Here is a 25,752-nt window from a genome sequence, read left to right as displayed (position 1 = left end):
TAAATTTTGAAATGTTTCCAGGGTTTGTGTTTGGGCCTGCATGTATGCCATCTCCAGAACTCGTTTTTTAAGGATCCAGCCTAAACAGAATTAAGATACTGGGATTTATTTATGTTTTCTAATGCCCAGAGATAATTGAGAATGTTAGTTATTTTTCAAGAACACTATATGACCTGGTGAATCCATCAACTTTAACACAAGTGTAAGAACAGATTAAGGTTATCTCCTTAAAAGCTCTAACAGCTCCTAAACAAATGGCATCCCCTAAATTTTCCCAATTCCATGGCTCTTAAAGGACAAATGGCTAAGTAACTTACTAGTGATATACAGTAGTTCTGTTATCTATTGTAATCACTCTCTGGGTCTTACAATGACTGAGATGTATGGCCTATATAAGCTGGGATGTACACTGTGAAATCTGTCCATGGTTTTTGCTAAGAGTTGCCAAGTTTAAAAATAGAGTGTAGGAAAATTACTCATAGTGTGGAGGAAGATGGGAGAAAAGCACAAATGGGCTTTTAATGAGGACTTCTCAGTGTGAACATATGTAAAAAGAACTTTTAGATACAGGCATTGTGATAAAAACGATCCAGCTAAGTTCTCAAGAAAGCTTTATAGGTACAAGATCATGGTGATTTTATGTACGGTGAACAGCTTATTCATGAAAAACCATTTTGTTCACTGTTCAACGGACCAGCACACTTGGCTTCCCAGAAACATTTCAACTAGACAAAACATACCAACACATTAGTCATAAATATAGCTTTATTATTATAATATTTATTTCATAATCTAAAAACTTTTTCTTTTCAATTCTGGGAAAAGAACATTCCAGATTCCATAAAACTGATCTACCCTGCAGAATGCTAGAAAACAGTGTCTTAGCAACTTGAACTTTGCAGTTGAAAATCTATAACCTAGTTTGGGAATAAAAGAATGAAAGACGAGTTCAAAGAAAAATTTCTTCCTTACAAAACGGATAATAAAATTAGATCCATTCTTCAGTTTAGCCTTGAACATGTTTTCCCAGGAACTTTGGTAATTTCTCCAAAAATCAACTCGCAGGTTGACTGGCCATGTGGACAAAAAATATATATATATATTTAAAAATAAGACCCAAGTGGGACATGGTACATGGCCCAGGCCATGGTATGTAAGTGAAATATCCCCTAAAGTGAGCCAGCTCCCACGTTCAACAGCAAATTTCTGTCTCTAAGGAAGCACAACATATATAATGCAGTGCCTTGTATGAAGGTCAGAATTTAGTTGGAATTAAAAAGAATTTTTTAATATAATCTTAAAAGTCATTTGCCTTGTGAAATGTACATCGAGTAGATATGACATTATGTTGCTTTCTGAAGATCACAGAGTACCACTGTCAAAGAGAGCTGTCATGCCCTCAAGGCATATTAAATTAAAACTGGAAATGTAGGTTATGTTAAATAAAACGAAAAAAATCTGGCTCTACCGCCTTTAAAAACAAGCTGTTGTCATTGCACACACGTGTTACAGGACAAAGGGCATGCAATACAACTAACGAGTCAATTTTTTAGTATGTAAAAGGCTAGAGTGCAATCATGGTATAAACGTCAATAATATATAACTTTGGAGGAGATGAACTCTCCAAATAAACAATAATTGTAACACTACAATTTTTACAATGTTAGCCTAAACAGTGATATTCACTTCACAGCAATGTTTTTTTCCCACTTGATAGTTGCCTATACACCAGACGAATGGCTCACCCCGGTGAGCCAGATGTCAAAGTGAAGGTTCAAAAAACAACATTTTCACTATGATAGGTTCAAAATGTTTGTATAATGATAAGTTACACTTTTCAACTTACTGGCATTTTAAGTAACTGCATTATACCTATTTTTAATGCATTGCTAATCTGATGTTTATTGCAATAACAATCATTCTACTAATGTTAATTAGGTTACAGTTTTAATTTTCAAAGTAAGAGAATTCAGCTTACATGAACTAATGTATATAGTTTAAAAACCACCCACCACAAACACACACCTTTTGCATGAGTATTTAAAAATAAATTATTAATATACCTGACATATATATTTTGTGTTTTATATATATATATATGTATATGTATACATATGTGGACATAACTACTCTTTTTTCCAGAAGGGTGTCAGCACTTGTAAACTCTGCAGAAGACCTGATGATATTGTTAACGTTAAAAAAAAAAAAAAAAGTTTAACATGGAAATTCATTCTTGAAGAGAACCATAAAGCAGGAGGCCCTTAACAGATGGCTCTTTGTGGAAACGAAGGCTATTTTAGGGAGGGACAGGAAAACAGTCTCAGACTGTAGATCCCACATGCACCGTTTCAGAAACTACTTTAGAAAGCAGTGTCCAGTGAAAGCTTCAAACACCTGGTTGAAAGGTAAGGACGTATATTTAGTCATCAAAGGGCACAGAAGCAGCAGGAGGTGGAAAAGTGAGGCCTGCAAGGGAACAGTCATGTCCACAGCCCACAGTGGCTGCTGCTACTCCCAGGGAAGCAGGGAAGGGCTGAGTCACGTCTGCAGCATTGCCAGGCCCTGGCTCACGGGGCACTAGACGTGCCATCCGGTGCTGTTCCAGCCCTTCAGACCCGGAACCGGTGATGGGCGTTAATCAAAGAGTTTCGGTTGGAAGGTTTTGATGGGGTTCTCCGTCCCAGCCACAGGCAACACTATTGGCTTTGAAGACAGAGGCTGCAGCTTGGTCTCAGGGTACAGAACACTCAGCTGAAGAAGAGAGCAGAGGCACCCCCAAATCAGAAAAAAACACGCATCCAGAGAAACAACAAACCTGAATCGAAAAAACTAGAAATGAGAACTGAAGTCGAAGGAGACGAATCCCGGAAGCCACCCAAGCACTGGAATCTTAATTAACCACAATAGTTGGGGAAACAGGAATCCTTATTTTGGAAACTTTCAAATTAATTGAGGGCAAAGTTAAAAACAAGTAAAAATATTACTGTTGCACTGCTATTAAGAGAATTTTGCATTCCTATTCTTTGTCCCACAATTTAGAGAGCAGTAGACACAGAAGACTTTTTTCCTAGTGCCCGACATCTGGTGTGGCCCTGGGCCTCGGCTGAATCACCCCCACACAGAACCCCAGATGCAGAAACTACTGGAGAGTGGTCTGTTTATTTTACAAGTTGGGGCTTTCTTTTAACTAAAATTTTGGAATAAGACAGTTTTGTTTTGTTTTGTTTTTTTCCAATTCTTTCTGTAACCTGCCTCTTGGTTCTAAAAGGAGCCTGTAATAAATTTCTGGTTCCCTAAGATTCCCATTTGTTAAATTCTGGTTAATCCAGGTGCCTGTTCAGCCACGAAATAAACGTGTTCTGCCCTTCTTTTTTCTAATGTGTCTCATTGTGGGATGTACCCCAAAAGGCATTACCGTTGGCCCCCAGAACAACGTTCTGCAAAGCCCGCCGATGACTCTTTCATATGATGTTCACAATCGCTGTTGGCTTTTTTTTGGCCATTTTGGGCCTGATGTTGCCTTTCCGGCTAAACCCCAGAGGCTCCCCTTTCTTCAACGGTCTGCAGAGTTCTCTTGGGGACTCAGCCTGTTCGTGAATGGATTTAGCAGGCTGCATGCTGGCTCTGTCGTCCTTGGCTTTTCTCAGGTAGCTCCTTCCTTTTGGATGGAAGTGGGTCTTGAGATCAGCGTGGTTACATGCAGGATGTGGGTGCCCTCTACTTCTACAGATGGTTGAGCAGAGGAAGATGAGCAGAAAGAAAGATTTTGTTTAGAACCTTAAAAGGAAAAGAAGAGGAAAAAAAAAAACCAAAACCATCCACGGCACAATTACTCCCGCACACTGAAGTGGTAGAAATGCTGCCAGTAAGTCAAACAGGAATTGGTATTTTTCTTTCAAAAAGTCCTGTGGCTTTCATGAAATGATCTCATGATGCCAAATTCTCAGGGAGATGTTACTAGTTCTCTTACCAGTGACAAAACTGAGTCCCCCAAAATGGAAGGGACTCCCCGGAATAATACATATGGTTGGTCTATGGAAAAGATGAGACCAGAATCCAAACCCCTGACTCAGTAAGTGACTGTATATAGCAGTATTAGCCATGCAGCAATCATAAAGTATGTGATTATGTGATTCCCAGCATAAATTTATACATGTATTTATATTATGTATATCTAACGTGGTATATATACTATATTAATACTACTATAGAGCTATGATGATTATACTATACCTCAGTAAGAGAAAGTCACACTATAGAATACTGTAAAAATACTGGGTACTAACATACTGCCAGAAACTAATAGGCTATTAGCATAGTTAAAAGTTGTAACCACGATTTACAAAATTAGGTTCCCAGGCAGGTGCATTTTCATCAGAAACTCTCAAATCCATTTAGAATACAGATATTATATTGAAAAAAATGTAACAGGAAAGCACATCATGCAAACATAATCAAATGGCCCAAGTATAAAAAGATATACATACAGACATTTGGGTTTCCTATTTGAGGAGATATCTGTAAGCTGAAGGAAAACAAATAAGAAAAAATATTACTTCGCTTAAAGGTTGGATTTGGCTTTAAGAATCTTTCTTGCTTATATTTTTAAGAAAGTGCTCCCATTAAGGAAGCCAGGAACTATTATCAGTAGCACGGCCTGTGGCACCTTCCAGAACGGCAGGGAGCGCGAACGTCTTGTGCTCGGCCTCAGCTTCCTCAGGGAGCCTCTGTGGCTCCTTGTTCTGAGATTTCCAAGAAGCCCATTATTGGTCCATCCAAAAAATTTCAGAATGTCAAAGAGCCCTCTCACAGAGCAACATTTGAAGAAACATGTTTTTTAATACTAGAATGATGTGCCATTATTTCTTGATTAATTCAGGCGGCATGTGCAGCTAATTTACTACAGCTGCGCTTGGTCACAGTGTATCAACTAAAGGGAAAACTGGCATCAAATGTTTATTGCCTAAAATACATCATTTCTAAAGTGAGAGCATATGAAGACCAACTCCACAACGGTCCCTGGGGCCATCTATCATCGAGACTATTTTCCACTCCCAGTGAAGTGTCTGCATGCCCTTTTGTGGCTGGGCTCAAATATCACTGGCAGAACAAATTGAGAACTATCATTTTGTGAGCCAGATGTCACCATTCCCTTCAGAGGCAAACCCAGTGTATTCCCAGCCTTCATTCCTGACCTCCCTCATGGAGCCTTTGCAGAAAGAAATGCTGTCACAGCAGCAGGCAGAGACCCACAGAAGAAGAGAACGATAAAGAAAATGTGCAGAAAGGGCCACCTTGGTGTTGGGGCCCAGTGTGGCCAAGACACGAGTCTTATCATATTCAAATAATCAGAGAAACCAAGGTCAGCATAACAGGGTCACTCCCCCGAGTCCCCTGTCTGCAGTCAGACGCATATCAGAAAGAAGCTTTCCTAAACAAACTTCGGAGGGCCATGGCCCCGGGAAGGCAAGACCAGATTCCTGGCTTCTGCTTTCTGACTCAATCAAAAGTAAGCTTTGCCACTGACCCTGTTCATACTGGCTGGATTCAACAGGGGATTAATAGGGTGGACAGAAAAAGGCATCTTCCTTGCAGGAAGGTCTTGACATTATGCAATGCACAAAGAAGGTTGGACAGATGGCTCAGGCTGGCAGGTTCTGGGAAACCCGAAGGTTTTAGCATTTCCATCTTTCTGCCATGGCCCCACTACCACTAGTAAGGGTTTCTCAGCTCAGCTCCTCGAATGGACTTTAGTATTTGTATAAACTATTAAAAAAAAAAAAAAGCTTACAGAGTTTTTCTTCCTTTAAATTGCTTCCTTCTTTCTAAAGCTATTCTTAAGGCATAGCAAATTTTTTTTCACTTTACTGTATATATGTATGTAAGCATACAGTTTGATGATGTGTTGCATATATATATATAATACTCTTTGGAATTTTGTGTAAAGTTAAGTGTGTGTGTGTGTGTGTGTGTGTATTTACATGCATATGCATATCTTCTTCCCTGGGGAAAAGGCCAAAGATGTTATCTAATTCAAAGTGGTCCCTGACTTCCAAAATGTTTTAAGAACCAAAACCTTGGTGCCCATGAATGTCACTGATGGACCCTGCTGGGACCTCGGGAAACTACAGGAGTTTACTGTGTATTACAGAAAGGGAATGCACAAATAAATACAGGTAGAGATGAGCCATCAACCTCACATATACACAGATACGTAAGCATCATAACTTGTGCAGGTCTCATCTGCCACACACTGGACAAAATACTGGCTATATAAAACCACCTCAATTAACCCTCAAAACAACCCTATGAGTTAACCATTTTTCATCCCCATCCTACAGATAGAGAAAGTAAGACCAAAAAGTTAAGTAGCTGGTTTGAAGCCTCAATGATTCACCAGTTTCAGAGCTGGACTTCAAACCCAAGTTAGCACATTCCACGTCCAAGGAAGACTTCACGCTGTTCAGTCTCCTTAGGGACCGTGTGTTTGTGGAAGAGCAAGTCTGTACCCAAAAAGTTAAATGGAATCCGTGGCTGGATCCGAATTTCTCCAGTGATCCTACAGATCATGAGGCTTGGCTGGAGGTGGGGCCTGCTACCACAGTCCCCCCAGAACCTCACATGCTCTCCTCCCTGCAAACACAAGAGGCCGCTATTCCTTCTGGCCCCACAGCCTCTGGCAGATGGAAACCCTCTTTCTTCTTAGGTCCCATCATTTGTCTCCATTTTCTCATAGTCCAACTACTTTGTAGGAGAATGGAGATCAAGAGAGTCCTTAAAGAAGGTTCCACGTTGAAAAAATAAAAGCAGCTGCATGAAGAGCCTATCTGAGTGCAAACATGATGTCCCAAGTTGTTTCGGGTTGGAGAGACCGGGCGCTGGGTCTTCCTCTCACCTCCTCTCTGTGTAGATAACAGCACTGTATACTCAACTGTTCAGGCCAAAATCTTACATTCATTCTTGATTCCTCCCTTTCTTTCACCTGCTAAAACCTAAACCTTCAGCAAGTCCAACTGGTTTAGTCAACATTGTCCCCAGGATATGTCCTATACCCGCCATTTCTTTCCACCTCCGCTCTCCCCAAGCTGCCATCCCCCCCTTCCCCTGCCACACCATAATGGCCTTCTAGCCTTCTCGGTCCTGCACCCCTCTAGTCTATTCTGCACCCAGCAGCCAGGGGGATTTTGCTGAAACACAAATCACCTCCTGCTTATAAACTTCCAACAGCTTCCCTCTGTGCTCTGGAATGGATCCAAACTCCTTATGTGACCCAGAAGCCCCAGCACGATCTGGAACCTTCTTGCATCTCCGGCTTCAGCTCATTACTCAGATGTGCCAAGCTTGTTCCCTCCTAAGCCACTTCCCAATTTTCACAGAGCCGCCTTGGTCCTGTTATTCAGGTCATAGTCCAAATGCAGCCTTGTCTGCAAGGCATCTCCTGACCACAGAGGGACTCGTACACATTCTTCCTTTTTTCATTACAGGGGTTATCAGCCTCTGAGATCATCCTAGTTACTTGTGGACTTGTTTCTGGGGTCATCGCCCTCCTCATTCACCTTGTTCCTGCAGCACCCAGTAAGTGCTATGTTCCCAGTAAACAGATACTAAATGAATGGCTGCTAGCCTTCATTTACAACCTGCAGGAACTAAATGCAACACTTAATCTGTTTCATAACCTTCCTTTTGAGCAGGTCTGTGCGTGATTTTTGGCAGATGGGATATTAGGTCACTTTATGTCTAATTTGACAGCATTTTTTAGAGCACAAAGACAAAATATCAGAGTAAGCATGTTATGTTTTTAGAAATCAGCCAGGTGAAAAAGAACACAGATGCTCAAGAGAATTAAGGGGAAATACAGATGCCAAAACATCATTTCAGAAGAGGCCTTTACTAAATGTGAGGGGGAATTTTTCTAGGGCATAAAAGAATCTTAAAGCTAGAACGCACCTTGGAAAGAAGCACCTCATACATCAATCTAGAGATTTCACTGCTGTCTGGAGGTCGTAATGAGAAAACGAGGGGAGAGGACAGACAGTGCTTCTCAGTGCAGCCTTCATGGTGAAGAAGAGCCAGGTCGGCTGGGGACGGCACTCCAGGCTGTCCTGAGCTGCAGCGTGGAAGGCCTGAGGCCCCAGAAGCTAGGGCTCCTCACTGCTCTGTGCCTTCACTAAGCTGGGCCAAGTCAGTCAATAAAGTGATGACTCGAAGCTTGGCCTGCGTCAGAATGTTCTGCTCCATCTCAGGGCGCACAGGGGCAAGGAGCTCTCCTGGGAGGGGCTGAGGCCCCAAAAGCCAGGGCTCCTCACTGCTCTGGGCCTTCACTAAGCTGGGCCAAGTCAGTCAATAAAGCGATGACTCGAAGCTTTTCCTGCGAAAAGCATCCAAGTTCTTCTGTGTGTGGAAGGCCATGGGAACCCTGGGAGGCCGGACTTAGCACTTGCATTACATCAAAGACAGTGTTCCTAATTTCACAGGTGTGTGGCTATTGTTAAGATTAAAGAGCTGAGGGAAAAGGGAGAAAAGGTCTGAGGGTCGGCAAACTGCATGGTGATGTGCTAGGTAAGGTTCAGAGAGGAGTTTGGAGGACTTCCATGAACACGGGGGAAGTGCATCTCTGCTCGATCCTTCCAGAAACAAAGGGCCTCATTCTTGGTCTTTTCAGGGCAATGCATCCTCCCCACAACAGTCATAGTCGCTTCACTGCAGCCTGACCATGTCCTACTCACAGATAGCTCTCACTTCTATGTTCCCCACTACCATCTTAATGGCATTTTCCTATATTTCACTCAGTCAATTCTTCCTCGGGTAGATCAAGTCTGATGAGGGCAGATCATGTCATGTTTGAGACACAGGAGGCATATGCATGGATTAATTCCCTGCTTATTTGTAGGTAGAGTTGTGTGTGGACATGTGCGCCTGTACATCTATGTATTTATGTGTATACATGGGTGTGCACACGCACATAACTTCGTACATACACAGTTGACTAGGAGAGGTGAGACCTGCCCAACTTCTGATGGTGTGTACCAGCGTGGAGAAGAGAATCACTGGCAATGTCTCTTAAAAGATGTTTAATTTTCAAGCTGGAAAAATAAACTGAGCAGAGGAAAGAGCACAGAAATATAAATAAGAGAGAGAATGATAGACTTCTTCCCTTCCTCTTTGCCTTCCATTGCTTTCTCTCTTTCTTTAAGATCCTCTTGGCTTAGTACAGTAGACGTTTACCCATTTCTGGGTTATTTGTAAGCCTAAATATTAAAACTATTCAGGCTACATTTTTATTTTAGAATTGTTAACCACCCAAGTCAGGTGATGATCAGAGAATTTAAGAGGCCAGAGACCCTAGCAAGCATCTAGTCTAACTGCTTCATTTAATAGAAGATTTATAGGCCCAGGAAAACAAGGAGCAGGGCCGGAATGACCTGGAAGCCAGGCCTTCTCACCTCACATCTAGGCCCCGTGACCCCATGCTGCACACTCTCCTGGTAGACAGCAGGATGGGGAGAAGGCAGGGAAGGGTTCAGAGTGTCCCTCCTGCTACACAGAGTTGGGACTGGACTCACAGTTTCCCAAGAAGGTAAGAGAAGAACTGAGGAGGGAAGTGTAAACTCCCTCTCAGGAGACCACAGACACCAACAGGAAAATAATAAATATATCAGGTGGCTGAAACTGCCTTGATTACAGTTACTGGAACCACACAGAAGTAACACACTCACTTTTTCCTGTCCGCTTTTGTTCCTGACTGGAAAGTTCTAGAGCTCCCGTTCCTGCCCTGCTCTAAAGCTAAGTGTACGTTACAGTAAGACTGCATAACATTTCTTCACTTCTTCCTTCCTCCCTCTCTCCTTTATTACTGTTGCCTGTCTGTCCCTCCCGCCTTCTTTTTTTTATCCACCTGCTTGTCATCTCATTCCTTCTTTTGTTTAATCATGTTTCCTTTAAATCTTGGCTTCCAATATGCTCAAACTAAACTTTTTAAACAACCAGTAGCAACTTTACCAACATTTCGGTTCGCATAAATGTTCCCTGTTTTTCTTTCCCTCATATGTACAGTCCACTTGTGGGGTAAGTAAAAGAATCATTTAAAAATCTTTGGGAAAGGGATTAAGCCTAAATAAAGTCAAACAGATCATGAAAATGTTATAAACCACTTTGGGGTTTCAAAAATCCTTCCTTTGGCTTTGTTACTGATACCAAAAAAACCTGTTTGGATGGCAGATAGGACCACCCATCCCCCTCATCCCAAGGGTGGTTATTTAGACCTCCTTCCACCCCCAAAGAGACCAGGGAATCCTGATCAAGCCACTTAGCAGAACCTGGACCTTCAGCCATTTCCACAGTTCCTGTCTGGGCTGCAGGGGTTTCTCAAGTCCCTGAAACAATATATAAACTTGTATGCAAATATTTATTACAGAACTATAACCTGTGAAATTTTCTAAGACTTCTTGAAAATCTACTTAAAGAATGTCTCACCTATTGAGACTATTGGATGGTGCTGCCCTTCCTCTAAAGGAAAAAAAAAAGAGGCATGTGGTTAGATTTTGCTATTACTGAGAAAGGCCAAAGATTTCTTAAGAGCCCCTTAAAGAGCTCCCGAACAGGGTAATGATACCTTCCAGTCTACTTGAGCACCAGGGTTGGGACCGATGATTTCTTCGGCCACTTCCAACTCTATTATTCTTTAATATAAAAAATATCTCTACCTATTTCTCTTGGTGTGGAGTGGTCAGGTGAAGACAACCATGTATCCGGAATTTTGCTAACTTCTAGGTAGGTGTCTGGGCTTCACTGTATCACCTCATACACAGGGATGACTGGTGCTGATGTCTAGAGGTTTCCCAAAAGTCATTCCCCAGCTCCCCTTTCCTCTGTCCTTGACCCAATCTCGCTACCCAAGGACTGCAAGCATGGTGGCTGGACCTGTGTGACTTACCACGTGCTCGCTGATGTCTCGGCAGAGGCCAGCGGCCTGCTGGGTTTGATAGTACTCTAACTGCTTTTCCGCCAGTTCTACCCGCTGCAACAGATTCTCAATAAAGTCCTGGAGCCGGGCTTTCCCTTGAACCTCCTTCTCAGCTGCTGCTTCCAAGAAATGGTTGAATGTAACGACTTCTCTGCAAGGCAAAAGTGTCAGAACACAAAGCAGAGAAATGAGACAAGAATTCATTCCTTCAGCACGTACTTACTGAGAGCTGACTATGTGTCAGGCAGTGCCCTGGGCAGCATGCTCGCGGCAATGACAACAGAGGTAACATGATGTTTTGGTGATTACATTTTGAGATTACATTTCAGTACAAAGAGAGGGTCATTATCGAATATCCAAATAAATATCTGGGCCAGGAATGATAAGTGCTAGGGAGAAAACTGAAACTGTGTGCAAGGGGATAGAAAGTAACAGAAGGAGGGATAGCATGAGTGTATTTCAGAAAGGGGTCAGGGACCACTTTCAGGATGGGGAAAAGAGGGGACCAGATACCTGAAGGAAACAAGGAATAAGCCAGGAAAGTTCACGGGAGGGTAAGCCAGGCCTTTATGGGAACAGGCAGACAGGACGGCTGCCTGGCTGCGTGCAGGGACCGGGGAGGACGGAAGGAGCAAGGGCCACTGTGACGACTCCAGATTTTCTTATAAATGAGATGGAAAACCAGTGGACACTTTTGAGAAAAGTTCTAACTTACATTTTAAAAGTCTAGCTCCTGGGGGAGAAGAGAGCACAGGGAGGGAAGGTATGGAAATGAAAGGGCATGCTGAGCACTGGAGGGTGTAAAATGAGTCATCTTGTCCAATTATGCATTTTTGAGCTAAAAGTGAAACAGTCCAAGAAATGTCATCCTGAGGTAGACTCAAGGTCCACCGGGAAAACTATGTTAGCTGACAGAGAAGAATGCACATGCAGACTGCCCTTCCCCTAAAAAGCTGAGCAAAATATCTCAAACAATATTCCTTTATCCACATAATTCATTGTCATTTATAGACCCAGAAAAATTGCAATAACTTTATTACTATTTGATATCTTTTTATTTCTAATGCATGGATGAAAACAACACTTTCCTGAATTATAATGAAATTTGTTCTTTATAAAGATTCAAATACATGAGGAATATAAAGAAGAAAATACCATCTGAAACCCTGTCATCCTGAGACCACCACCTGTAACAATTTGGTAGTCATTCTCACCGGCAGCTCTGCACACGTGCGCGCGCGTGCACACACACACACACACGTGATTGGCCTGAGAATTCTCAGCACCAGGTAATCAGCACGACCAACATATTATCACAACTCTCTTCATCCAGTTCTCTATAAGAAATTATAAAGATCCTTTCGGCCTTCCCCTCTGTATGTCCTGCCACGCATACCACCAGGGGTAATGAATGCCATCATTTTACTACTTGTTGGCTATAGCACTTCTTGTATACAGCTTCAGGATCTCTCTATACAATCAAGAAGTACCCCCTCCTTTTTCTGGCCACGTTCAACATACGCAGAACCACGATTCTAAAGACTGCTCATTCTCCTCCAAGCCTCTTTCATTTCAGATTAAGAAATCCCAGTTTGAAAACATCTAACCTCATGCAGTTGTTCTACAGAGTTGATGAAATCCACTGCCGTCTCTGCACCTTCCACTCTGCTCCATAATTTCCTGAGAGCAGGACTTCAGGTAAGCCTGACCCAGGAAGTTTGGCAGAAGGTTTTTGCAAAAAAGTGGTTTCTTGCTCCTTTATTCTGTACAACCAGTCAGTGACTCGCTTTTACAATTAGTTGTGATTTTTTTCTCTCATAAATAAGTCACACTTGGCTACATTGAAACCTTTTTGACACTTCCTTCAGAGTCAAACATCTCTGCAAAACCTTGGAAATTATGTATTTATAAAAATAGAAAGGAGATGGTTCTGATATAATGCATCACAGAACTGCTTATCATAGTAGCCCCCTTTTTTTCCCTAGTTTCCTAGCCAGGATCAAACATAAACCCCAATTCCATAATAATTCTAGTATTTTTCAGTAGCTAAGAAATAGTCACATAAAAGAAATGAATCCCTTTGGAAAGGAGCTTTCTCCCATCATCAAGTCTCAAGTTAATTTCCAGATGTTTCCATATGAACCCAGCATGGAAGCGGTACGTTTTCCAAGCTGTTCAGGCCACAGACACTGGCCAGTTTTCAAGCTCTACCATCATTCAGCTTTGATCTGCCTCTAAGTAACCTTACCTAGCTGCAAAATAATGGATGGAGGGTCCATCCGGGTGCTACGTCCAGCATGCCACAGCTGTTCATGGCTCCAAGGAATGGTTGGGATCCTTTAGATGGAGCTCAAAAGTACCAAGAACACAGAGTCTGGGAAATGGCTAATGCCTTCCTCTTTCTGACAAAAAGGCTTCCATTCATTCAGAGTCAAGTCCGTTGTAGAAACTTCACTTGTAGGTGATAATTAGGTGATATTCGTAGACGACACCGGAATCATGACACAAGTCTCCAAACTGTACTTATCAGGAAAACAGCCAAAACCCACAATCCTCTCCCCTACCCAAAAGAAAAACATAAAAAAAGAGCCCATTTTTTTCCAGTTCATTTTGGTTTGTAATAAATAAATAATGCAATAAATAAAATAAATAAAAATTAAATTAAATTAAATTTCCTCATTATAGAAATATTATTTACATTTATTTTGGGAAACATAAAAATTGACCTATTGAAAGATCTAAAACTGAGCAAGGGCCAAATCAGCTTTTTTGTTCTATGCTTAAGTCCATCATTCGATAGAATACGTGACACATAATGTTCACTATGTATTCATTGTAATGAGTATTTTAAAAGGACAAGGAAGAAACAAAAAATGACCCACAATCCCAACACCCAAAGGTAACTACTATCAACATCCTAGTATGTTTTTCCAGTCTTTTTTTTCCTCTATGCAATATTTACTATGTGGGGTTCTCAGGCTGTAATGCCTAAAATGTAAAACAGCAATATTTGACAGCTTAATCCCACAGGATTAATATCTCAAAAGCAAGAAGACAAATCTGAGTGCAATACAGTTTATGGCTGTATTTTTAAATCATGGAATGTTTTGCTATCAGTTCTATATAAAACTTTTGCAAATTAACATTAACGCTCCTAGCTGATCCTGGGGAGCTATGTTAAGTCTCAGAGAGAAGCATCTTTTTCTAACATCTCCCTCACCCAATTACCCTGTGCCCTGAAGCTGAGAAGTTAACACCCTTTGCATTTTTCATCCAACCTGGCGTCAATACTAACGTAATTTCAGTTTATGAGTGGTTCACATCAACTAAAAAAAGAAAGAAAGAAAAAGAAAAGACAGAAGAAGCCTGATGATTTAATTTTAAATACGATGTTCTATCAGACGATGGCTGGAGAAGTGCCTTGTGCTGAGAATACGTTTGGGTGTATTAGATAAAAACGGTTACCAAACCCAGTGACTAATTGGGGACTAGCCTGTGTGTACAACTTCAGATTCCCCTTTCACATCCTGTTCAATCTGGACTAACAATATCCAGAAACATTTCCTATTTCCCCAGGGAATCTTGGGAATTTCCTGAATGAAAAGGAATGAGGTTTAACCACATTGCATTTATAAGCACTTTAATAATTAGACCAAACCGCTGAATAGCCATTCAAAGTGGAAGAAATACTAGTGGGTTTTAATATCAAGAAGAACAAGATATTCTCTGATAGGATTGCAGATCTCATATCTTGATGAATCTTTTAGAAACTACCAGTTGTCAACTTTTGGCATAGTAGCCAAGCAGAATATCTTCTGTTCTCTGAAAAAGCTATTAAAGTACCCCTCCCTTTTCTTACTACATATATATGTGAGCTTGGATTTCCTTCATCTACTTCAACCAAAAGATTTGCAACAGAAGAAATGCAAAAGTAACAAGGTACAGCTGCATTCTATTTAAGTCGCATATTACAAATATTTGCAAGACCTATAAAACCATGCGACTCCTGCTAAATTGTTTTTAGGAAAACAGTTATTTTTATACAAACATGTTATTTACACTAACAAGCAATAGATTTCTTATTATTTTTACATAAATTAATAATTGTTTTTTAAATTTCTAAGTTTTCTTTTTTTTGTAAGATTTTATTTATTTGAGAGAAAAAGAGAGAGAGAACACGAGTGGAGGTGAGAGGCAGAGGGAGAGGGTGAGAGAGAAACAGATTCCACACCGAGCAGGGAGCTTGACGCGGGGTTCGATCCCAGGACCCTGAGATCAAGACCCGAGCTGAAGGCAGACGCTTAACCAACTGAGCCACCCAGGTGCCCCTAACTTTTAATTTCTAATACAGTAAATATTGATAGATAAAACTCATGCAAACAAAACTTCTGCGGGTCCTCAGGTATTTTTTTTTTTTTAGCAATATAAGGGGAAGGGGGGCCAAGGAATCTGAGACGCTGCCCGACTCGGTACAAGTGCTCCTGAATCTCAGAACGCGGGTGGGGGGTGGGCAATGAGGTCTGCAAGCCCAGGAGGATGTGGTCACAGCCCGCATATTTATTTATTCTGCTACTCTGTAACTCAACAAACATTTATTGAATGTTAGCTAGTACTGGCTTTAGTGTTGGGGCTTTCGTGAACCCATGGCTATTCTTGAGAAGCTGACTGCCGAACGCAGGGTCAGCCCACATTTCCTGGGAAGGACTGGGGAGTATATATTTCAGGTTCTGCAGGCCATCTGGTCTCTGTCACACTTACTCAACTCTCCCTAGCACAAAAGAACCACAGGGGCTGTGTAACAATAAAACTTTATTTACAGACACTGAAATTTGAATTTTGTATAATATCTATATGTCATGAATTATTAGTTTTCTTTTGAGTTCTTTTTCACATTAAAAATTCTTGGCTCACAAGCTCCTCAAAAACAGGTAGCAGGCTGGATCAGGCTGGTGGTGTGCTAAGCCTGGATACAGTGTGAGAAGCGAACACTAAAAGAAACAAATACTGAAATAAATATGTAATTACAAAGCTGAGCTGAATGACTAAGAGAAAGAATAACACGATGCCATCTGAGAGAAGAGGAAGACACTTGTGTGGTTTTATTTTAGGTTCTCAACCCTGTGACCTAGAATACAGGGGGAAGACTGGAGGGCCAGATGGGTGAGAAGACAGAGGGAGCCCGTGTGAAATCCCATCAGGCCGTGGTGCAAACCAGCTTTGGGGAAGCTAACTGATTCTACCTTACCTCCAGCCCTGTCTTTGACTTCTCTTATATGTATTTTTTAAAGAGGTTAAATATAAGAGAACGCAAGGTTTTAAGCTTTGGTGGAAAATATGCTTATTTAAAATCAATATTTGGTACTAAAGAAAGAAATACCAGTATAGGAAAAGAAACTGGCCTGAAGCTCACTGTTACACAGAATGATTTGCAGAGCTAGAAATCTGTCTATATCTTGAGATTCAGGAACAGAGGGGCAGCGAGTGAAAAAGCCCTTATAGAGCAATCAAAGCTTTATTTAGAAAAAGTATTTTTTCCCCCATGCACTCATCCATTTACAGGACACCATAAGGTCTGAAACATTGATAACATTTAATTTTTTACAGATCAAACCCTTCCATTTCTTCTTCTGAGGTGGGTTAAAGACAGGATAATTCAGAAAAATTAAAGATACACTGTCATGGGATGAACCCACTCTAGAAGCAGATGTAGAGACAGAGGGATTATGTGCACTGTGGTGTTCGCTACAATGTTACATAGCCATCCAACCCTGCACTGTTAATAGGAGACAACACACTGATCATATCATGTACTGTAATTTACAGTTATTTCCCTATGTTTCCAGCTTTCAGGGCTATCCTGTAGCCTGATGTCCCCCTTGGGCCTCATAAATGCACATTATCTCCCTCTCCGCTCCAGCACCAGGGATCTCCCTTCATTCTGGCTGTGAGTCAGATTCTTATTTCTGCACACGCCGTTTTTCCACAAGCGTCCCTCCCCTTGCCTTTCCCTAGCCCCCGTTCTTAAGGAGTCTTCTGACCTCAGGGCTCTCCCGTTAGGAAGCTTTCCCACACAAGCCTAGGTGTGGGTGACCTGCTGTGTTCTCCCGCAGAATGTTGCACCTTGTCACAACGCACACTGCAGAGAGGACTAGTCATGCCATGTACCCCATTCCGCTGGGACATCTGTGTGGTTAGGGACCTTGCCGCCTCTTTCACTGTGGTCACCCTTGCACCAAACACAAGCCCAGCACACAACAGGGGCACAACAAATTTCTGCTGAAATGTACGTGAAATGTACAACCCATCTCTAGTTGAAAATCCTTAACTGAGGAAAAGAGCCTGAGGTTTCTTTTTATCTTTTTCTAGACAAGTACAGGGGCATAAAACCAAAAAGTAACCCACAACACAGGTACCTCCCACAGGACCCAGGGTGGGATCGAAAATGGATGCTTCTCTTCCATTCTTAAACAACACTTTAAAATCAGCTTCTCCTCCCAAAGGCAAAGCTCTACCAAGTTATTTAAATTTCATTTTACATTACTGATTTATGAACAAACCTCTTTGGAGGTATGTGAAATGGTAAAAATACCTCTGGCTAAAAATAGGCTAGCTATTGATCACAGAGCACCTCAGACAGACTGCGATGTCAGCCGCAAGGCAAATCGTGAAGCTGGAGTCTACCGCCAGCCAGTGCTGGGAGCTGGGCTGCCGACCTGGAGCTCAGGGCTAGCTCCTGCGTACCCCCACGCTGCCCCCTGTCCCCCTGTGGAATCGGCACCTGTGGCACATCTGAAGCCAGGCCATCTCTACTTTTGTTGGCCTCTGGCCTCAACTTTCTCTCTTGGCCTCTTTGACTAAACCAAAACGTATATAGTTCTCATTAAGAGCTTAAAAAATACCTTTAATGAGAAAGTCAAATGACTCTTACTGGTACTAAGTGGATCAACACTACATGTAAGGCCCTCAATCCAGATAGAAGGTGACTGACACTAGACAAGACAGGGAAAAACGGAATATTCTCCTTGGTCTCCAGCCTTTAACCATCCCGAACAGGACATGTTTGACGTCCAGTTTTTCCTACATTATTATTTTTTTTTAAAGATTTTATTTATTTATTTGACAGACAGAGATCACAAGCAGGCAGAGAGGCAAGCAGAGAGAGAGGAGGAAGCAGGCTCCCTGCCGAGCAGAGAGCCCGATGTGGGGCTCGATCCCAGGACCCTGAGATCATGACCCGAGCCGAAGGCAGCGGCCCAACCCACTGAGCCACCCAGGCGCCCCTTTCCTACATTATTTTTAAGTCTGCAGGGAAAGCAGCCTGGAAAGAGAGGACCTCATTTACATAAACACACTAAAATATGGAGCAAACAGACCCCTCCCTGTCCCACTGAACCCTACATGTAACATGATTTTTCCTGGCCTGTTTCCTAGCTATGGATCCATCTGGAGACCAAGTTGTTACTGCTTTCGCTGATCAAAAATAGGAATGCTGTAATTAAGTGGCAAGAGGGTTTAGCTGTGCAAAGCAAGTTACCAAGTCAAACTTACCTTTAAAAGTCCAGCATCCCACAGCAAGCTTAGGATAGAAACCTAAATGCCGGTTACCTGGCTCAGGCCACCCTTTATGCCTCTTTCATCATGTCCTTAAGGATCCGTTTAACATTTAATTTTACCTTCTGGCCTCTTGCTGTCATGAAAGCAGAAACAGGACTCACCTGCTATACTACCTATGACCTAGAACAATACCTGGCCCTTGGCAGGGACTTAGTGCCAGGTTTGTCTCCTGGGCTGACTCCCAGCAGAGAGCAGGGCAAATAATGAAGGAAGAAGGGAAGGATTATCTCTATCAGACTTTGCAAGGGAGTAGCATGGAGATGAGACAGAATTACAAGGGGGCCCCTCATCACAATCAAGGGCTGGCTGTGGCACATGATCCACTTTGACTGGCCATGGACATCCAGGGTCAAGTTAAAAAGACCTGGCCTGGTATTCCAGAAGCTGAATAGCATAACCACACTTATGACACCAGCATTTCCCTATTTCCCAACACCTTTGATGCCAGCTGACATTTGCTTTAATCTCATTAGAGAAATAAATGACGTCACCGTAGCAGTTCTCTCAAAACAGCAAGGAAGCCAGCCCATTCCAAAATGGGCCAGATTCAGTATTACATAAGTCTTGACACTTTGGGCAAATACCACATTTTCAAAAGTCTGGCTGAGACACAGTGAATTAATGGAAAAAGCACTCAACAGAGATAGGGAATATGGGTTTTGATTTCAGCTCTGCTATCAAATTTTTGTCCTTGGGTGAGTCATTCCACTGCTCTGGGCCTTATTTTCCACTTCTGTAAAATGAGAGTGCTATCCTGAAGGAGACAGGAGTACCTTTCAGTTCCCAAATCACACAATCTCCCCAGGTGCCCTCTCTAACAGTCTTTCTTCTCCCTGCTGTCCCTTCAACATCACTCTCCTCTGGCCACTGATGCAAACACTGCCCTTCCTTCTCGCTTTCTCAGTGTGGACGCTCCACGTTAAAAAAAAAATCTGTTCTTTAATGGTTTATCAACTTGAAACCATGCCTTGTATTTAAGCACTTGTTCAGCTACCTTGGGTCTGAACATGGACATGATCGCAGGATGTTTTATTCTTCCTATGTAGGATGTTAGCTCCTTAGAGGAAAACAGCGAGAGTTTTATGTTCCCTATATACACCTAGCACAGTGTTGGGCCCATCACGGGTGCTCAGGTAGGGCTTCCCAGTCTCACCAGAGGGAGGTACAGAAATACTCGGGATTAGCGACATTACACGGGTATGCTCCAAACCTTGGATGACCGACTCAACCACAACTCAGCTACCATCCAAGTCCATCCTTTCTTGTTAAGGGACACCTTACTGCAAGGTCAGCTGGGATTGATTTACCTGATTATGGTAGTGCTACCTTATAGCTCTGAAAACTCCTGAATAAGTAAATACCTGCTTCGGTAGGACTTGTAAAGTTGCAGAGACTTTGCGAAGATAATGAGCAACAGCTCCCTTGGATTTGTGCTCCAGAGACTTACAGACACCTCTCTCCAGAGGTACAATGAGACTCACCGGCCCCAAAGTACAAGATACTGCCTATCCAACCCATCTCCTCTGTTAGAGTTTACTTAGGCCTTCTACAATGCACGGTGATTCAGCCTATAGATGGCTTCGGGGCAGAAGCGGCCCTGGAGTCTTTCATTTCAGTTTGAAAGAAAGGATTCTAAAGTTGAGAGAACAAATCCGTAAGCAGAAGAGCCTCATGCAAAATCCATAACCAAGTGAGCCTCTTAAGCCTCACCTGAAAGGCTTTTAAAGTTGATGGAAAAAAAATCCGTACGCAAGAGAGCCTCATGTAGGTGTTCGGGTTTTTTTTTAAACAGAATCTCCCATCTGGGTCTCAAAGGGTCCCCAAGTTGAAGTCCACATCGACTAGGACTGTAACCACCTGCGTTCTCTCACAAATGAGTCTGGAGAGCTCATTTGGAGGGGTTTAGCCCCTGGTTTGTTCTCTGGCCAAACAGGGTTGTCCCATAACTAAGAGGTCACCTCTTGGGTCCATGACACAGCTCTGTGAGGCTGGTGAGGAGGGAAGGGCCTTGTCCAGGGCAGGCAAATCTAGTCAAATGAATTCGGTTTCAATGGTATGGCAGATGGGCGGCTGACTTGCTCTCCATCCCCATTTTGGGGGCAGGGACGGGTGTCAGGGAGGTTGAACACCACAGACCCTGACAGAGCTGGCCATAGTCACCCTCTCAGACCAAGAGCTCCAGTGTCCTTCCTGGAAACAAGACTCTTTCAGTGTTATTTTATGTACAGAAAGAGTGATTATTTGAGACTTGAATACAGAAACTGACAAGCCAGGCCAAATGAAGGCTTAAAAAAAATGGAGACTTTGTTAATTTTATGTTTAAAAGTTTAAGGCAGTTTCACTGTATTTTCATTTAAAGTTTTTTTTTTTTTTAATGCTATTGCTTCCCCTCCTCCCTGGCTGTCCAAAATGACTTACTAAAAACCAATTCATAATTTATCTTCAGACATACTCACAAAAACGTGAACAAAGATGTATGTACAAGAATGTTAACTGACACATTATTTTTAATACTAGAAAAACAGAACAAAACCGTGTATTCATTAATAGCAAACTGATGAAATCAGGCATGAATGCATCCACACCACAGAATACCAGGCAAGAGCCAAAAAGAATGACATAATCCTATACTCAGGACCTGAAAGATGCCTGCAACATACTACATTAAAACAAAAAATACTCCATGCATAAATGGCAGAACAGTATATGTCACGATTCCATTTGGGAGAATATAGTATGTCTGTGTATAAAGTACATATGATTGTATCTACACAGGAAAGCTCTAGAAGGACATTCACTGACCTAAACCATAGCTTTCTCTGGAGGATGGAGCAGGGTATCCTTGGAGAGGAAGGGGCCCTTTTAACACATACAATTCTACCCTGTTAAATTTTTTTTATGAATATGTATTACTTTTTCAATTGGTCCTCAGGTGCTAGCACTGGGTTAACATTATCATAATTGATCCATGCATGGCCCACTTTTACAAAGTCAACCAGATAGTCTTAATAATAAAGCACTTTGAACTCACAATGCCAAATAAAATTTAGATCCTTGAGAATAACTTAGATCTAACTATAGGATTCTCCCTGCCATCATATTGGCTTTCTTCCCAGCAACCACCAGCCCAAATCCCACATTTGTTATTACTTGTGTAATTAATAAGTAAAATATGACAAATCAATATGTGCAATCAGTTTTTTTTCCCTTTGAAATTCACTGCTCTTCAATCAAACACCACAAATTTAATTCTAAGCTTTTCTTTGCACATAGGGGAACCCCAACTGCCATTTTTCCCGGTGATGCAATGTTAATCACCCTGCTGGCCACAATGGGTCATCATGGCACTAACTTCCCACAGGGAAACTACAGAAGCCCAGAGAGAAACATTTTCATTACAGATCATTTCCCTAAAAGCCAAGTAAATCCATGGCTGATTCGAATCCGTGCTCACTAGGTAATTAAAAAAATTTCTAGGTGATCAGAGCAGGTTTTCCCTCTAGGTACAATGTAGGTATTTAGTGACACTAGGTAATGGTCTCTTTAATATATAGGGTTTCTCAGCCTCGAACCAAACAGAGAAGCTTTAACTACTACATTTTAAGAGATAATACAGGGTAGAAGAGTGCTAGTAGACACGGAAAGTAGGAAATTAAGTCAATCTCTGTAATATAATCCAGATTATTTGAAACCTTCTTCCTACTTTATCCTAGGGTATCCATTTTTATGCTCTTTGATTCTACAAATTCTGAGCCTCCATTTAAAATTAAATCTAACATTCTGCATTTGGGAAATACACTGCTTTACTAGGTAAGCTTTTCTAGTTTGAGTTGAAGCCATACTTATTGATAAGGAAATGCTTTTCCAAGTATGATGTCTTTCACCTCTATCTTGTGAAAACCACTTGCCAACTCTGTGCGAACAGGCCTGACTGACTCTAGTCTTACCATTCTACAAAAAGAAAATTCTCAAACTAAAATCACAGAAGCCAGCAGGATCAGAAAGTCTCCTCTGGGTTTACTAATGTCGGCTTCTTCCAAATAAAAACTATAATTAAATGGATTCTCAGCTACCAACATTTAATTAACACGAGCAGATAATCCAAAATGGCAAAGCAGCCAGAATTACTGGTATTCAGAGTATATTTTTATACTTGAACAAGACAGCATCTCATGTTCTTGACTCTGCTAGGCGGAGGCTACCAAGAAGGAATGGCTGGGCTAGAGCCCCCTCTCTGCCCGCCCACTCACCTCCCTCAGCTCACCAGCTAGTGCTAGGAACCGATCCCACCATGCATAGACCCCACTACTCCTCTCTCTCAAAACGTGCTGTAGTTTCCAAGGCGAGAAGGGACTGAATATTTTGTCTTTCTTGCAGCCGGCTCGCAGACTATACACAGAGAGGGTAAATAGTATCAAAAGCCTTGTGGGTCCCGAGTTTAGCTGTATCAGTGAGAAAGGTAGCCGAGGTACCTGCAAGCAATAAAAACCAATCCTGGCTTTACATGTGCCGGTACCCCGGGGGGAGGCGCTTAAAGCGATGGCGCAGCACCACTTACTCTTCCTTCCGCAGCAGCTCCTCCTCAGACTCGGTCAGGCGCTGCCTGAGCGCAGCGATCATCTCCACCGCCACGTCCACCTGGCGGTTCAGGACCCGCTCTCTCCTCTGCACCTCCTGCTTTTTCTGCGTTAGCTGCACAAAGGCCGCCCGAACTTCCAACAGTTCGGCAGTTTTCTGGGCCAACTCTTTGGTGAGCTTATCGATTCTCTTCTCGATGGTCCTGTCCACGGCCTCGACCATCCGGTTGAATTTTTCTCGGACATGAGCCTCGAAAGCGGCTTTGGTGTCCGGGGTGGGCAGTCCGGGACTGGAGCGCGGCCCCTCCAGCGAGTCTGCACGCAGGTCCAGCGCCGTGTAGGTCTGCACGTAGGACACGGGCCGCTCGGCCACCACCTCGAATGGCTTCCTGTCCTTGGAGTGTTCGTGCGAGATGCTGTACAAGTTCACATAGCTGGGTTTCTGCTTCACCACGTGGCCGGTGCCCTGCAGTTTTCCCTGCTTCAGGGGTTCTGAGGAAGTGACTAGGTCTGTGTCTTTGAAGGACGGAAAGAGGCTGCATTTGGTCAAGAGGGTTCTTTCCTGGTAGCTGTGACTGAATTCCAGATGGGCCCTCAACGAGGACAGACTTCTAAATCTGGTATGGTCTCCACACCTTGGGCAGCGGAATGGCAGGCACACAGCAACATTCTCGAAGGACTCCTGCCAGGGGTATCTGCTTTCCTCAAAAGCCTTCTGTTGCATTACTCTTCAAGTCCTGAACAGGGCAACATAAAACAGATAGTTCACACGTCTGTTTAAAAAATGCTCCTGAAACACTTGTGGCCCGTTCATCAACACCACAGCAGAGGCCTTTGGCTTCAAATGCCTTTGGTAATATAATATCTCACATTAAAATTAAAACCTACAATCCGTGGTCCAAATCCAGCCACATTCACTCCTTTCTGTGTTGCCTACTGCTGCTTTTGCACTAAAGGCAAAGGCGAGTGACCTCTGCAGCCTGCAAAGCCAAAATGACTTACTCCTTGGCCTTTAGGAAAAAGCCTGCCAGCCTCCCCTCCCCCTGCCCACGATAAAGAAGGTGGATAACATTCTCTTTTTGCAGATGAGAAAACTGGAGCAAGGAGGTAAAGTAATGAATTCAAAGCCAGATGGAACGTGGCAGGTCCAGAAGTGAAATTCAAGTTTCTTGCCCTCCCGAATTGAGTGCACTAACTGCAAATCTGTGCCCTATTTTACTGATACAATCCTGATAAGCATGAATTCCAAAAATGAGGAAGACTCACATGAATTGTCAAAACTGTCCTGAGAGAGCGAGTTCAGCAATCTTTCTTCAAACATAAGAATGATATTACTCAAGCTAGGTGCAGTGGCATTAAACACAGAATCAGCTGGAAATTTTTCAACCTGAGATTTTGCTTTTAGTTATTGCTGTGATGCCAGAAATCAAAATGTTATTGTAATGACAGTCTCCATATTCCAGAATTACTGACATTTGGGAACTCAAGATATCAGATACGTTTTGACCCACTAGGGGCCATGGCCATGGCCAAGACTTTATAAAGATATGGTTTTCTGAATGATTTATCTCATCTCTGATCCTGTTTTAATATGATAACCTTTAGAGATGGCCAATATGTGAACCTGGCAGGTATCAGCATAAGTCTTTTAATAACAGGAAGTTCTTATTTCCTTGTAAGAATTTATTATCTTAGCCCTAGCAACAGATGACTGCTAGCAACCCTATTCTGCAAGCGGGGCATACCTATTCCCTCCAGGAATGGCTTCTATTTAAATGTTAACAAGCCTTGGGCCCCCAAAAGAGGAAGCTCAGCTAGGGGTCTATACCTGGAAAGTGGTGTTATTGGAACCTCAACCTCTTCGAAAAGCAAAGGCCCAAGCTGTCCCCAGCCAGCTAGGCAAAGCCTCCAGGTTAATAAGCCTCTGGCCCCCCAGAGAGGAAAACCTCTTCCTGTGCTACTCCGGGCTGTAAGAGATAGGCTGCAAAGCCCGTGGAGATAGGCTGCAAACCCTGGCCGAAAAGGCAGCAGAGAGGTGAAGGCAGGGGAAGTCTGGATTCCAGGCGGCAATGGAAAAGGGCTGGCATCCCTGAATGGGGAAATGGGTAATCACACACTCTGGGAGTACTCATGCTTTCAAGGGCCCAGCGGAAACCCCAATCCACAAGGTTGGCGGAAAAGCCCTAATTTCCTCTGCCAGCCCTGGGCAGTCTGGCAAAGACGCTGCCCCGAGGGTCCCGGCTCTCCCCGCCCCCGCTCCGCTGCGGGCCAGCCCTCAGGTGCCAGAATGGATTCGTGCGCGCACGAGTTCCCGCAAGTGGGGGCCGACAGAGCAACTCCCCGCCGCGCGGAGGGGACGGGACCCCTCTCCAGCCCGGGACCGCTCGGCCAGCCTCCTCTGCTGCGCCCCCGGGCCGGGCCGCAGGCGCAGAAGCCCAGCCGCCGCCACTTACCCGACTTGTTGCTGCAGCTGCAGGCGCTGCTGCTGCCGCCGCGGCCGGTGCTACTGCTGCGGGAGCGAAGCGGTTTTCAGCAGAGCCGTAAATCAGGCTAAGCCGGGGCCCGCTCCCACCCCCCGCGCACCCTCGCGCGGGGACC

At 43.2% G+C, this 25,752-nt stretch overlaps 1 protein-coding gene across 2 annotated transcripts; it reads right to left on the bottom strand.

The window, feature by feature from the left end:
• Positions 1-751: 751 nt before the first annotated feature.
• On the bottom strand, positions 752-25,752 carry LOC111144900 (zinc finger protein 365). Of its 2 annotated transcripts, XM_022499493.1 has the most exons (6): positions 25,608-25,752; positions 23,136-23,891; positions 10,934-11,114; positions 4,488-4,525; positions 3,416-3,723; positions 752-2,751 (listed from the first exon to the last, which is right to left on the bottom strand). In XM_022499493.1, exons 2-5 carry the CDS (start codon positions 23,876-23,878, stop codon positions 3,462-3,464), a joined length of 1,224 nt encoding a protein of 407 aa, XP_022355201.1. In that variant the 5' UTR covers positions 23,879-23,891; positions 25,608-25,752; the 3' UTR covers positions 752-2,751; positions 3,416-3,461. The 2 variants fall into 2 exon arrangements, with proteins under 2 accessions (XP_022355201.1, XP_022355200.1); XM_022499492.1 differs by having other exon boundaries at positions 752-3,723.

This window comes from Enhydra lutris, unplaced genomic scaffold, assembly GCF_002288905.1.
Source record: "Enhydra lutris kenyoni isolate GAN:26980312 unplaced genomic scaffold, ASM228890v2 scaffoldscaffold12, whole genome shotgun sequence".
Taxonomy (NCBI): Eukaryota; Metazoa; Chordata; class Mammalia; order Carnivora; family Mustelidae; genus Enhydra; species Enhydra lutris.
Note: the sequence above shows the minus strand (reverse complement) of the source record. Positions and strands in the feature narration are given on the sequence as shown.

Bases quoted from the DNA above. Each gene is read 5' to 3' on its own strand.
- LOC111144900 (XM_022499492.1), bottom strand. From the start codon at position 23,878: ATGCAACAGAAGGCTTTTGAGGAAAGCAGATACCCCTGGCAGGAGTCC. The intron at 11,115-23,135 runs GTAAGTGGTGCT...TTTGCCTTGCAG, and splicing joins GAGCTGCTGCGGAAGGAAGA to AGAAGTCGTTACATTCAACC. The intron at 3,724-4,487 runs GTATGTATATCT...AACCATCTGTAG, and splicing joins AATAGGAAACCCAAATGTCT to AAGTAGAGGGCACCCACATC.